Source organism: Hyperoodon ampullatus (assembly GCF_949752795.1).
Source record: "Hyperoodon ampullatus genome assembly, chromosome: 14".
In the NCBI taxonomy this organism is placed as follows: Eukaryota; Metazoa; Chordata; class Mammalia; order Artiodactyla; family Ziphiidae; genus Hyperoodon; species Hyperoodon ampullatus.
This window is the reverse complement of record NC_136927.1, coordinates 23751416-23767242: the sequence shown is the minus strand read 5'-3', so window position 1 is coordinate 23767242 and position 15827 is coordinate 23751416. Positions and strand designations below refer to the sequence as shown.

Here is a 15827-nt window from a genome sequence, read left to right as displayed (position 1 = left end):
ATGCTGTAAATCCCATCCCTGCTACTGAGGGCACAGGAACTGCGGCCGGCAGAGAGTGCCTCCCTCCAGCGTGCAGTCACACACACACACCCGCCCCCCGCCCCTCGTGCCCTCTCCACAGTACAGCCCGGCCTTACACTCTACTTCGGGGACAGAGCACCAGTGGAGCCTCACACACATTGAAAAGAACTTTCTACACGAACACACCCTGGGCACAACCTGAGTAACAACTTCCAAATGCCTGATGAGCCCAGTCTGGCAGTGAGCTGGGGCGGTCCCCACCACTGCCAGCTGGTGCAAATTCCTCTCCTGAGACACCTACAGGGAACAGCCGAGGACCAAAGAGGACCAAAGAGCAGATGAAAACCTGCTGACTCCCGGGAAATACCAGAGCCTCCGGGAAGACCTCTGGAGGCCCCTGGTTGTAAGTTATATCCTGTTAGGGAATCCTTCACCAAGTTCATTAGAAGTGACCCTGGAAAAGCACTGTATGTAGCCCTGCAGTTTTTAAGAAGAACAAGGTCGGATTATATGTGTTCAAGTGGAAATATCTTAAAGATCTCTGTGGAGGAAGGAACCTGTGTGGACTGTTCTCAGGCGCTGGTGAGTCAAGGAGAGTGGGCTGGGGAAGGGCTGGCCTTCTCTAGGTTATGTACCGATGTAATGCTAAATTTCTTTACAGCAGCATGCACTAGCTACCTAAGTAGGAAAAAGGAAGAAAAACACTGAGTACTAATATTTAATGGAATCCTATCTGAAGGAGATATTTATGTCATCTTTCTGTTGTGTGAACTCTGCATGTTCTATGCAGTTTCCTTATGTCCCTCCACATGGCCCGGGCCAACTGCAGGGGCAGTAGACGTCAGGATCACCCTCAGGTTGCTGGCGGCAGTGGACCAGGCTTCCCCCTCTCCAGCGCAGGCTCCATCATGTGAAGGTCCTGCCTGGGGATCCAGCCTGGGAGCTGCCTCCCCTGGAAACCTCATTTTAAGTTGTCTCTATTTCAGGAATGGTGAGAAGGAACTGAGGGTAGCACATATAATTTGAGACCCAAGGCTGCAGGATTCCAAACAGTACCAGAAAGGAGGCTCCAGGCTCACGGCACTTTCCTGGGCACCACCCTGGTGCAGGTATGACAAGAATCTCAGCTGGGGCTTTTCTACATCAGGAATCTGTCACCCAGAACAGATGGCACCTACTTTTACCCACGGTGGAAACCCAGGGACACAGGGGAATTTCATAAATACATCCTCATTTTCCAGTCAATATAAATGTCCAATGAAGTACAGCTGAGAAAAGGAGAGAGAACGCTTCTTCTTTTACTGGACTCATGTAAGTAACTGTGCAGAACACCCAAGATTCTTTTCAAAATAGTTTTTTCTTTCTGAAAGGACCTGTGAGTACCAGACCTACTGGGGATTATCCTCAAAGTTGAAGGTTTTTATCATGAGGGCCCAATTCTTTTCATTAACTTAAAAACTGCCAATAAAAAAATCTAAATTAAAAATGTAAAAGGAGCAAAAGTTAACACTTAAAACGATGTTGGGGGCTTCCCTGGTGGCGCAGTGGTTAAGAGTCCGCCTGCCGATGCAGGGGACACGGGTTCATGCCCCAGTCCGGGAAGATCCCACGTGCCGCGGAGCGGCTGGGCCCGTGAGCCATGGCCGCTGAGCCTGCGCGTCCGGAGCCTGTGCTCCGCAATGGGAGAGGCCACGTCAGTGAGAGGCCCGCATACCCGAAAACAAAACAAAACAAAACGATGTTGGGAACATGGGTGAGCACCAGTATGTCATGTTCTTTGTATTTTGAAATATTTCATAAATGGAAAAAAAGAAAAGGAAAACAAATTTCACACGAGGTTTCTTCACAAAGGCCAGGCAAGAAAGTCTCATTATTCAGGAACCCTGCTGGCCTGAGGAGCTGCAGCTCATGCTGGGCCCAGCTGAGACCACAGCGGCAAGGATCTGTCTCTTCTGAAGGCACGGACTAAGACTGCGCACTCTGGCCAGGGGACAGGGGCTCTGGCCTTCCCGAGCCTGCAGCAAGCCTCTGGCCCGGCCACAGCCACATGAGGCCTCCAACTCAGCAAAGGGCAGCTCTGAACCTTCACATCTTTGCTTTAAGAGGAAAAATACCACAAGATAGGTAAAACTCCCTCAGGTAACAAAAAGAATTACCCTGAGTGTGACTTGACAGTGCTGTGACAGTAATTCTGCCCATGAAACTGAGGACACAAAAATCTGGAAGCTAGCAGGTCTTGGGCTACAACTCTAGCAAATATCAATGGTGTACTGTTTTATATTTTAAAAATAACAGAGAAATAACAAAGGTCATTAAATGTTTCCCCAAAACTATGAAGAGATACATCAACACTAATGTTTAATCTAAGGAACAGGAAAGCTTCTCAGGGCCTTGCTAACAGGACACAATGATATGAAATGTAACTTAGAATACAATCTAACTGCATTTTTTGAGAAAATTAAAAGTAAGATCATGAAATGCCCTTTAAAGCTTTCCCCTACAAAATCATGAGCTAGATATTTAAACCACATGATCTGCCTGGTGGTAGCCAGCCCCAAGTCACCTTCACAACAGGAGAGGAATCCCCAAGGGCCTGAGACCCTCCTCTGGGGTAGAACACCACTGTGGTGTCTTAGTCCCCCAGCTCCAAGTCCCGAGAAAGGCCAGTACTCCCAAGGAAAACACCCTCATTCAACAAACAGCAGCAGCCTGTACTCACTGTTGAAAAAGAGCCTTCACCAAGAATTTTCCCAAATTTAAAGTCTTCTGGCCGTTTCTTCCGAGGCTGTGGTGGCGGCTGTGTGGCGTGTTGCAGCGAGTTGGCGCTTGGCCGGGATTCGGCCGTGGTGCTGTCCATGGTGGGGCCCTGCCTGCTACCACAGCTGGGAACGCCAGGGGCCGTGCTGGACTCAGTCTGGGTCCTCACCATTGATGGGGACGGGCAGGAACATAATACCACGCTGGACTGAATAGGAACGGTGTCATACTGGTGGACACAGGAAAAAAGAGGTAAGATTCAAAGTGGCTCACCCTTCCTAAACGTATGAACTAAAGTGTTGACATCGTTGAAACACCACCAAGCACAGGGCAGGCCATGTGATGTTCTGCCATGCAGTTTAGGCCACTGCCCTCCTCTCCCAAGTCCCTTCCCCGCTCAAATCCCACCCTGCCCTGTCCTGCGTGCCCATGGACCCCACCACCCAGAACCTACATGCCCTCACCCTCTCCCTCAGTACTGCGTAAGTCTCCAACACCTCCCCCACCCCCCACTCAGCCATGGCCAGCTGGCCTTCCCATCACACTGCCTGGCCTAAACATCATCTGTGGCCCTGTCCACAGAGAAAGCTGGTCCAACCCTGTGACCACGGTGTCTCCCATCCCAGAACCCCTCCCCTGCTCACCCACTCACATTTGATATAAGGCTAGACACACAGAAGGCACTCGGGGTTTGAACAAACAGACTAGCTTAAGACCGCATCCCGGACTTCCCTGGGGGTGCAGTGGTTAAGAATCCGCCTGCCAATGCAGGGGACATGGCTTCGATCCCTGGTCCGAGAAGATCCCATATGCCACAGAGCAACTAAGGCCATGTGCCACAACTACTGAGCCTGCGCTCTAGAGCCTGTGAGCAGCAACTACTGAGCAGGCGAGCCACAGCTACTGAAGCCCACACACCTAGAGCCCGTGCTCCACAGCAAGAGAAGCCACTGCAATGACAAGCCCACGTATCGCAACAAAGAGTAGCCCCCGCTCACCGCAACTAGAGAAAGTCTGCACGTGGCAACGAAGATCCAAAGCAGAAATAAACAAACAAATAAATAAATAACTATATCCCACAACTAAATAGAATTTTAACCTAGCAGTCCTGGAACACAGAAGTATAACTTAATGGAAAGAAGAGCCCAAGAACTGCCAACTACACGTAAAAGTTACAGTTGATAAGAAATAAGCTGCTCAAAAAAAAGACAGTAGTGGAATAACTGCTTAACAATTTGAAAAATAACTGATTTAGAGCCCAACTGCTCACTACACACCAAACTTACCTCTAAACAAATTAAAGAATTATATGTTTTTTAGTTATTTAAACAAATTCAAAAACCTAACAAGTTTTTAAAATTTTTCAATGCAATCGCTATTAAAAGAAGCTGGCTTCCTTGCAGAAATCGCCAAGATGATCCTAAACTTCATATGGAAATTCAAGGAACCCAGAATAGCCAAACAATCTCAAAAAAGAACACTGGAGGACTCACACTACCTAATTTCCAAATTCATTACAAAGCTATAATAATCAAGACAGTGCAGGTCTTCCCTGGTGGCGCAGTGGTTAAGAATATGCCTGCCAATGCAGGGGACACGGGTTTAAGCCCTGGTCCGGGAAGATCCCACATGCCACAGAGCAACTAAGCCGGTTCACCACAACTACTGAGCCTGCACGCCACAACTACTGAAGCCCACGTGCCTAGAGCCTGTGCTCCGCAACAAGAGAAGCCACTGCAATGAGAAGTCTGCACACAGCAACGAAGAGTAGCCCCTGCTTGCCACAACCAGAGAAAGGCCGTGCAGCAACGAAGACCCAACTCAGCCATAAATAGATAGATAAACAGATAGATAGGAAGAAAGAAAGAAAGAAAGAAAGAAAGAAAGAAAGAAAGAAAGAAAGAGAAAGAAAGGGAAGGGAAAGGAAAGGAAGGAAGGAAGGAAGGAAAGGAAGGAAGGAAGGAAGGAAGGAAGGAAGGAAAGAAGGGAGAAAGAAAGAAAGAAAGAAAGAAAGAAAGAAGAAGACAATGAGGTATTGGCATAAGGAGACGCACATGGGTGACTGGAACAGAGTCCAGGAATAAACCCGTATGTCTACGGCCAATCGATTTTTGACAAGAGTGCCAAGACCCTTCAATGGGAAAGAACAGTCTTTTCAACAAATGATGCTGGGACAACTGGATATCTACATGCAGAAGAATGAAGTTGGATGCCTTTCCCACAACAAAATTTAAGAAATAAAGAAATGTAAAATGTAAGTAATAAAACTAATGTAAGAAATAAAACTAGAAAACTCTCAGAAGAAAATATAGGAGTAAATCTTTATGAACCTGGCAATGGTTTCTTAGATATGAAACCGAAAGCACAGGAACAAAAGAAAAAAACAGATCAAAGGGACTTCATCAAAATTTAAAAACTTTTGCTCTTCAAAGGCACCACCAAAAAAGTGAAAGGACAACCCAATTATAGGAGAAAATATTCGCAAATCATATATCTGATAAGGGACTTGTATTCAGACTACATAAAGAACTCTTAAAACTAAATTAAAAAAAAAAAAAACCACACAGTTAAAAAATAGGCAACAAGGGCTTCCCTGGTGGCGCAGTGGTTGGGAGTCCGCCTGCCGATGCAGGGGACGCGAGTTCGTGCCCTGGTCCGGGAGGATCCCACATGCCGAGGAGCGGCTGGGCCCGTGAGCCATGGCCGTTGAGCCTGCGCGTCCGGAGCCTGTTCTCCGCGACGGGAGAGGCCACAACAGTGAGAGGCCCACATACCGCAAAAAAAAAAAAAAAAAAAAAAAAAAAAAGGCAACAAATCTGAATAAACATTTCTCCAAAAAAGACATACAAATGGCCAATAAGTACATGAAAAGATGCTCAACACCATTAGTTACTATGGAAATGCAAATCAAAGCCACAATGGGACTCCATTTCACACATACCAGAATGGCTAGAATCAAAAAGATAATAACAAGTGCTGATGGAGACGTAGAGAAATTGGAACCATCATATTGGTGGTAGGAATGTCAAATTGTGCAACCACGTTGAAAAACATTACAACAGTTCCTCAAAAGGAAACAGGTATCACATAACCCTGCAATTCCACTCCTAGAAATGAAAACATAGGTCCACACAAATCTTGTACAAGCACGTTCACAGCAGCATTATACATAACAACTAAAAGGTGGAAACAACGCAAATGACCATCAACGGATAAATGGATAAACAAAATGTAATCTAGCTATAAAATTGAATATTCAGCCATAAAAAGGAAATACTGATATATTCTAAAAAACAGATGAACATGCAAAACATTATGCTATGTGAAAAAGGCCAGACACAAAAGCCCCATACTGTATGATTCCATTTATCTGAAATGTCCAGAATAGGCAAATCTATAGAGGAAGAAAAATTAGTGGTTGTCAGGGGCTGGAGGGGAGAATGGGGAGTGACTGCTAATGGGTTTGTTTTTGGAATGATGAGGATGTCCTGGAACTGGATGGGGATATACAACCTCATGAATATACTAAAAGCCACTGAAATACACTTTAAATGGGTGAATTGTATGGTATATGAATTACATCTCAATAAACTTATAAAAATAGCTATATCATATATGACTACATTAATTTATATATAAGATCTCATTCAAATCTGTAAATCCTAAAGACTTTTTTTAACGAAGAAATGCACAAAGGATTAGGCACCAAAAAAACTCAAGTAACTAGATGGAGAGATACACCATGTTCTTGGATTGGAAGAATCAACATTGGGAAAATGACTATACTACCCAAAGCAATCTACAGATTCAATGCAATCCTTATCAAACTACCAATGGCATTTTTCACAGAACTAGAACAAAAAATTTCACAATTTGTATGGAAACACAAAAGACCCCGAATAGCCAAAGCAATCTTGAGAAAGAAAAACGGAGCTGGAGGAATCAGGCTCCCTGACTTCAGACTATACTACAAAGCTACAGTAATCAAGACAGTATGGTACTGGCACAAAAACAGAAATATAGATCAATGGAACAGGATAGAAAGCCCAGAGATAAACTCACGCACATGTGGTCACCTTATCTTTGATAAAGGAGGCAAGAATATACAACGGAGAAAAGACAGCCTCTTCAATAAGTGGTGCTGGGAAAACTGGACAGCTACAGGTAAAAGAATGAAATTAGAACACTCCCTAACACCATACACAAAAATAAACTCAAGGGCTTCCCTGGTGGCGCAGTGGTTGAGAGTCCGCCTGCGATGCAGGGGACACGAGTTCGTGCCCCGGTCCGGGAAGATCCCACATGCCACGGAGCGGCTGGGCCCGTGAGCCATGGCCACTGAGCCTGCGCATCCGGAGCCTGTGCTCCGCAACGGGAGAGGCCACAGCAGTGAGAGGCCCACGTACAGCAAAAAAAAAAAAAAAAAAAAAAAAAAAAAAAACTCAAAATGGATTAAAGACCTAAACGTAAGGCCAGACACTATCAAACTCTTAGAGGAAAACATAGGCAGAACACTCTATGACATAAATCACAGCAAGATCCTTTTTGATCCACCTCCTAGAGAAATGGAAATAAAAACAAAAATAAACAAATGGGACCTAATGAAACTTAAAATCTTTTGCACAGCAAAGGAAGCCATAAACAAGAGGAAAAGACAACCCTCAGAATGGGAGAAAATATTTGCAAATGAAGCAACTGACAAAGGATTAATCTCCAAAATTTACAAGCAGCTCATGCAGCTCAATATCAAAAAAACAAACAACCCAATCCAAAAATGGCCATAGGACCTAAATAGACACTTCTCCAAAGATATACAGATTGCCAACAAACACATGAAAGAATGCTCAACATCATTAATCATTAGAGAAATGCAAATCAAAACTACACAGAGATATCATCTCACACCAGTCAGAATGGCCATCATCAAAAAATCTACAAACAATAAATGCTGGAGAGGGTGTGGAGAAAAGGGAACCCTCTTGCACTGTTGGTGGGAATGTAAATTGATACAGCCACTACGGAGAACAGTATGGAGGTTCCTTAAAAAACTAAAAATAGAACTACCATACAACCCAGCAATCCCACTACTGGGTATATACCCTGAGAAAACCATGGTTCAAAAAGAGTCATGTATGGGCTTCCCTGGTGGCGCAGTGGTTGGGAGTCCGCCTGCCAATGCAGGGGACACAGGTTCATGCCCGGGTCAGGGAAGATCTCACATGCCGCGGAGCGGCTAGGCTCGTGAGCCATGGCCACTGAGCCTGCATGTCCGGAGCCTGTGCTCCGCAACGGGAGAGGCCACAACAGTGAGAGGCCCGCGTACCTCAAAAAAAAAAAAAAGAAAAAAAAAAGAGTCATGTACCACAATGTTCATTGCAGCTCTATTTACAATAGCCAGGACATGGAAGCAACCTAAGCGTCCATCGACGGATGGATAAAGAAGATGCGGCACATATATACAATGGAATATTACTCAACCATAAATAAAACCGAAATTGACTTATTTGTAGTGAGGTGGATGGACCTAGAATCTGTCATATGGAGTGAAGTAAGTCAGAAAGAGAAAAACAAATACTGTATGCTAACACATATATATGGAATCTAAAAAAAAAAGGTTCATGAAGAACCTAGGGGCAGGACGGGAATAAAGACGCAAACCTACTAGAGAATGAACTTGAGGACACGGGGAGGGGGAACGGTAAGCTGGGACAAAGTGAGAGAGTGGCATGGACATATATACACTACCAGATATAAAACCGATAGCTAGTGGGAATCAGCCGCATAGCACAGGGAGATCAGCTCCGTGCTTTGTGACCACCTAGAGGGGTGGGAGGGAGACGCAAGAGGGAAGAGATAATGGGGATATATGTATATGTATAGCTGATTCACTTTGTTATAAAGCAGAAACCAACACACCATTGAAAAGCAATTATACTCCAATAAAGATGTTTAAAAAAAAAAACAACTCAAGTAACTAAGAGCCGAAAATGTGCGTTGTATTCAAAGAAAGTTAAAGCATCAGAGATAGTGCTGTACATTTTTAATTACGGGAGGAGGGTGGCGGGGTGAATTAATAGATAAGAATTATGATTAAGTATGTGTGCAACACACAGAGACACCAAATGCTGGCAAGACTGTGATAAAGCAAGTATACTCATACAACTGTGGCTGGCACCAAAAACCCGTGTTGCTGTTAAAACGTTTCTGGAAAGCAATATGGCAATTTGCCAACAAAGCGACAACACAACAGTTGTCAATGAGATACATAAAAATACTAAAGACAAGTGGATAGATATACAGTTAAATATTCAGATGGACATTAAGAAAGGATAGTGTCAAAGTTAAATTGGAAATACATAAAAGTTGTGCCCACAACCATTAAAAAAAATCTCTTTTCCAGTCTGAGCCTAAATTGTTCTAGCAGTGACATCATTAGCCTACTCATCACCAGACTGTTGCAGAACAATATGAAATGAACGTGGAGCACGCAGATTTGTTTCTAATAGTACTGCCCATTAAAAGAATCCAGGAGAGGACTTCCCTGGTGGCACAGTGGTTAAGAATCCACCTGCCAATGCAGGGGATACGGGTTCAAGCCCTGCTCCAGGAAGATCCCACATGCCACAGAGCAACTAAACTTGTGCGCCACAACTACTGAGCCTGTGCTCTAGAGCCCATGAGCCACAACTACTGAGTCCGCAGGCCTAGAGCCCGTGCTCCACGACAAGAGAAGCCATCGCAATGAGAAGCTTGCGCACAACTAAGAGTAGCCCCTGCTCACCGCAACTAGAGAAAGCCTGCACGCAGCAATGAAGGCCCAACGCAGCCAAAAAAAAAAAAACAAAAAAGAACAAAAAAAAACCCGTTACTCATTTTAAAAAAAGGTACAATTGAGTACTAAAGATATTAAAAAAAAAAAAAAAAAAGAATCCAGGAGAGCACTTGACTCCACATCTTGGAACAGGAATAAGACAATCAACATGGGCCTGGAATCCCTTGCTACATCTGAAAAGGAAGCTGTCTGTGGTAGGAGGAAAAGGCAGGAAAGCTAGTCTGTAGGGGCGTTACTGGCCATGTTGTGACCCTGCAAACATAAGTACAGTTAATTAGAATGAGCTGAAACTGGGAAAAATCATGAGTCTGCAACAATACACAAGGCGATAAGAAGTATATCAACATGGTAACATAAAAGCAGACTGAAGACAATTGAACACTTAATATTATAAATTTAAGGGCTTCCCTGGTGGCACAGCGGTTGAGAGTCCACCTGCTGATGCAGGGAACACGGGTTCGTGCCCTGGTCCGGGAAGATCCCACATGCCACGGAGCGGCTGGGCCCGTGTGCCATGGATGCTGCGCCTGCGCATCCAGAGCCTGTGCTCTGTGTAATCAAATTCAATAACTTCCATGGAGATTAGCTGGAACTTTCTGTCCTCGAAGGCAGTGGTAAGTGGGGAAGAGGTCACAGTCACCAGGCTGAGGCCCATCAAGATAGGCCTGGACTGTCCTCACCAGCCAGACCAGCTGCACGATGACCGAGAGCTGTGCCCAGAGAGCACTGAGAACCTCACAGAGTTCCCAGACACAGCCAAGGGGTAAGCACTCCCTGGTCCTGCAGCGTCATTCCGAGTGCAGACCCTCAGGCCTGGGACTGAGGAGCAGCAGGACTGTGTGACCCGGAGGGACACACACAAGAAAGGGCAAGCAGAAAGAGCCAGCACTTCACAGAGCACCGTCCCAGGCACTACAGCACTGCTTCCAACTGGCCTGGTCGCAGGCCCACCGGAGGCCATCGCTGCCCAAAGGGATAGGGGAGGGGAGAGCACCGCCTGTCTGTGTCGTGCCCCACCCCCACCGCACCTGTCCTACCAAGTGTGGGCCTGTTTACCGACCTCATCTAAGTCCACCTGTGCGCCCAGCCTCCTGCCAAGTGAGGCTCAAGGAGACAACCGGAGATGCACAGAACAGTGGCAAATGTTGCTTTTAATTCAAAACTGACAAGTGAACTACTGAATGAAATCTCAAACATGAAGTTTTTAAATAGCAAAACATGATGAGTTGACTCATGGACCTGGAAAAATGTAATTTTACATAGACATGCTTCTGGACCCAATGACAATTCTAGCAAAGGCGCCAACGTGTGTGGCACATGAAGGTTTCCAGCACAGGCGAGGGACAACCCACTGCTTCTTCACAGAGGGCAGAAGCTCAACTCTAGGAGGGGAGGTGCTGGAAGCGACACCCAAGAGCAGCAAGGATGAGGAGGCAGGGCCTGCAGGCAGCAGGCATCCACAGCCACGGAAAGCAAGACCTGGCGTGACAGCCACCATCAAACTGGCTACTCCAGGGACAGATGACCCTGATGTCAAACACCCTGGGAAGGCCCAGCACAGTGAAGAATGCTTATGCTGGCTTCAGAAATACTTACCGAGGAAAGCAGTCTTCAGCTCCAACTTCCATAATGATAACTGAACACGCGTCCAGCCCACGGAGAGTGGTCTCCAAAGACAGTGAAAGGTAAGTCTAATGAAACACTGGTTGACAAGTACATGTTTCTGAGAGCTTTCTTTCCTTTTCATCAAACTAGTTTCTACGGCTATTTAAAAAAAAAAAAAAAAAAAAGGTCTCCAAAACAGGTCCTCAAAGGAGAGCACTGTCCCTTAAAAAATACAGGTTTGCTCCTGACCTCAGCTGGGCCGACCCCACACACAGGTACCAACCAGGCGGCAGCCCTCGGCTCGCAACTCTGCCCATTTCTGGTGGACATGCAGAAATCAACCACGAGGTGCGCTGAAAATCAACATGCTGTCTCAACAGAGCTGGACCTGCCTCCAAACCTATGACACCGAGCAGCATCTGGCTGGGCAATGACAAGGTAGGAGGTAGAACATCGTGCTGGATAAAACCTGCTCACCTCCTCCCTGACACCCGTCCATGATAAGCGCCACAGAAAATGCCCAGGCCACCTGTATACTTCCCAGAACCTGTCACTCAGTAAAGGTTGGAGCACAGGATTTTCCCACCTGTAAACATTAATGCACCTGATGCCAACTCTTACTTTTACAAGATGCCTGGCAAGTACATCCAGCCCAAAAGCACAACTTCAGTGAGAGGTTTGAAGGCAGCTGATAAGCCTCTCTTTAAGGGATACACGCCACCTTAGTATAAATTAACGTAAACTAGTAAGCCGTCTTTCTTTGTCATTGGCAGCTGGCTGAAACTGTCAGCATGCTCTGGACAGGTGCAGAATGCTCTGGAGCCTGAGCTAAACCATGCCCGCTTCAGTTTGGTGGGCACTGAAATAAAAGGCTTGACTACAGTCAGAGGAGAGAAACAGAGCGTGTGCTCTGGAGACGCCGGCAGGTGGAAACGTGACCCTGGGGCCAGGCTGAGAGGGGGCAGGGAGAGGATGTTGTATGTCTACACACATACACCTGCCGGCCTCACCCGCAGAACACAACCACCATCCCCCTCCACCTCAAATGCCCAGGACTCCGCCACTGCCCCCAGGAACCTCTCCGCCCCTTCATCCCCCCACACACAGCAGGCACATTTTGCTGTTTGCCACAGCTTATAGCGCATCCCGCAGCGCAGTGCGCACAGTCCCAGGAGGGTCAAGGGGAGCGCCAAGACCTTTAACTCACTAGCGCAGACAGCTCTGGAGTGACTAGATGTGGAGTGACTTCTGTAAAGTACACCTTATTCTCCAAAGCCACGCTTTTCTGTTATGTCATAAAAATATATGCACTCATTTTGCTCATCAGTGTTTCTTAAAAAAGGTAAATTAACTACATTTTTAACCCAGTTACTCAACAAACATGGCCGCTGTGCTAGCGAAGGTCCAGGAACTTGGCTGTAAGGCAGACATGGTCCCTACCCCTAGGAAGCTACATCCCAACACGGTGACAGACCCAATATCATTTACAGAACTAGCAGAGTAAAGCTGTGAGGGCAGCCATGGCAGAAGTGGATGAGTGCTGTGAAGCCGGAGCGTGGGTTGGGCAGGGGCTGGGAGAGGGTGCTGGGGGGGTGGGGGGGGAGCGGTCAGAGGGCTGCAGCAGGTCCAGGGGAGGGTGACAGCGGCTTAGATGTGCTGCAGTGGCAGTAAGGGGAATACTCACATACAGAATATGAAATATAATAATAGCTAATCATGCATCACGCGTTTCAAAATTTCACTTTCTCCTAATGTTTCAGATTCAAAATTCAGATTCAGCAGCCTTTATGAGTCAGAAGGAAAAACCAGTCATTCTGAAATCAACATCCAAGTGAAGTGTAGAATGAACTCCGCATTTCTGAAATGGCAATAACAGATGATGTAATACAGACAGACATACACACATACCTGCTTTTCCACCACATGCTTTATGAGAAACGGCAGGGCCACCACCAGCACTTCATAGCAGCTTCAGTGATTTAAGGTAAATGCAGTACCCTCAAGACCACACTGTTTTATCCACTTCATCAACAAATATTCACTGAGCACCTACTATGTGCCATGCACTGTTCTAGGCACTGAAGATACAGCAAAAAACAAAACTGAGCCCATGCCCTCAAGAAGCCCACATTCTAGTGGGAGCAGACAGACTCCCTCCAAAAAACAAAAGCCAGATAAAATCCACAGTGTGTCAAATGGTGATAAATAACTGTGAGAAAAATACAGCAGGGAAGGAAGATGGGAGTGGTACAAACTTAAATAATCAGAGAAGCCCTTACTAGGAAGGTGACATCTCAACAAAGACCCGAGGAGGTGGGGAAAGCCTTCCCAGGAGAGGACTGGGCAATGAGAAGGCCCAGAGGCAAGAGCAGCTCTAGACTCACAACAGTCCAGCTTGGCCCTCTGGACGGGCCACCTCCAGACAGAACCTCTGGATGCCAGGCAGGACCTCAGGGTCCCTGAAACACTCCTCCTGGAGTCACTTCTGGGCACCTCAAACCACAAGGGTGGAAGCCTGAGCAATGGGACTTGCCATAAGAGTCCTGGTGCCTCCTGAACCAGAGTCTGATGCCAGCCTAACCCTGGCTGTACTGTCCCTCATCAGACCTGGGCTGGAAGATGCTGGACACCAGACCACTGCCACTCTGGAAGCGCCACAGCAGCATCTGCTCTGCTCCAGCTTTATGGGCATGATAACACAGGGACTTGTCATGGCAGCCTTTTTCCTTCGTGGAATTCCGCAATTTCCTTCCTGCCTTGGCCATAGCACGCCAGCCAAGTACCTCAGTGCAGGACCAGCTCTCATGGCCCCTCACTGATAGAGAGATGTTCATAGTGACAACTCAGTGCTCATGCTTTCTCTTCCTGCAGTCATAAGTCGCTGGCATGGGTATGTTTTAATGAACAGTTTCACTTCTGCAGTTAAAATGATGGTCAAAATATTACCTTTTAAAGCACTTCAAAAGCATCAAGTATAAAATGAAAAACCTAAGAAAAGAGTCCTCTTCCAGTGTGAAAAGCCCAAATGTTTATTTGTACTACAGCTATTATTCTAAAGGGCTGATTTTTTTCACATTTGAGGTGGTAATTAAGCTGCATAAACAGTACTCTGAGATGGTCTGCCATGATCTGGAGGACACTCATTATACGGTGGCCCAGGGGCGGAGGTGGGGGTCAGGCTCCCGAGGAGCTCCTTCCAGCCCTCCAGCCCGGGGCCCTGCGGAGGCAGTGCAGCCCTGTGTGCCCAGGCAACCCAGGGCCTTGGGAGAGTCACTCCCTCCCAGCACAGCCCAATCAGCTTACCACCCACTTGGTGACCCAAAATTATGGTAAGTAAATACATCTGGTTACTCAACAGCTTCTGAAATTTAAGTCTCTGGAGAAATTTAAAGCAACAATACCCTGTCCCCCATCCCCGCCCTCCCTAATAAAATGGAGCTGGTCACAAGTTCTCAAGAACACGGCTCTCTACCTGGTCCTGTAGGCACTGTGTCACCACAAGTCATGACTGCTGGCCTTTCCTACACACACAGGTGCACCCCAAATGCAAGCACCTCACACCCAAGAGAAGGCTGGGAGCTGCAGCCTGCCTCACCAACAGCTTCACACCAGTGGCTCCCTGTGGCCAAGGCCTCGCACTGACCAGGCCAAGTCCCAACCCCCACCCTTTCTCCCCCACTTCCCAGTACCAGCATCCTTTAAATCCCCCCACAGGACAGGGACCCTTCTGTGCTCCTCTCTCCTGCTTCCTGTGTGGCTGTCAGAACAAGCTTCCACAACTGCATGAAGTGGGAGCCATGTCTGTGGCTCAGCTCTACTGTGAACAAGGAAGGACGGCTGTTCTCAACTGAACTTGGCCAGGAAAACCAGCGCCACGAACATCCAACACCTGGGATGTCTCTGGAAAAGTGGGTCACACCCCCCTAACTGCACTCAACATGCACCTCGTCCTGCACCTGTCACCATGTCGCATGACTGAGTAAGCAGGAGGGCGCCTGTGTGCTCACAGCCTCCCCAGAGCAGGACCACGACACCCTTCCGCAAGAGCACCTGTCAGGAAGACAAGCCCAAGTCTTAAACAACTGACTTCCAAATGAACTTGTAAAAATACTGTCCATAAACTGGGTGTTTTCTGTAGACTTCAACTGGTTTCACATCAATTTGTACATAAAAACTTAGGATTTTCAACTTCTTTGACTTATTGAGTGTTGAGTTCAGCAGTCTCCTCTTAGAGGTAGAAACTCTCAAGGGAAAATTAATTTGCGATGGAATTACATTTTCGTATCCACCAAAAACATATCAAGGTTCAGTTTAACTATGCAATACATTGCTCAACCACTAGAGAGCTTAGGAAAATATGAACATCAAAATATCCAGTATCCAACATTCAAAACTGCTAAATGTGACAAATATATATATATTTTTAAAATAAATTTATTTATTGATTTATTTCTATTTTTGACTGCGTTGGGTCTTCGTTGCTGCATGTGGGCTTCTCTCTAGTTGTGGCGAGCAGGGGCTACTCTTCGTGTGGTGCGCGGGCTTCTCATTGCGGTGGCTCCTCTTGTTGCAGAGCATGGGCTCTAGGCATGCGGGCCTCAGTAGTTGTGGC

The 15827-nt window shown here is 46.6% G+C and overlaps 1 protein-coding gene across 2 annotated transcripts in view; it reads right to left on the bottom strand.

The window, feature by feature from the left end:
* Positions 1-15827, bottom strand: part of PDPK1 (3-phosphoinositide dependent protein kinase 1) — a gene marked incomplete at its 5' end in the record, with an annotated part of 66768 nt that overhangs the window by 36663 nt on the left and 14278 nt on the right. For both annotated transcript variants that reach the window (XM_079718624.1, XM_079718625.1), the window contains one exon: positions 2741-3007. In XM_079718624.1, coding sequence (XP_079574750.1) covers positions 2741-3007 — 267 coding nt within the window. The remainder of the gene's footprint in view (positions 1-2740; positions 3008-15827) is intronic.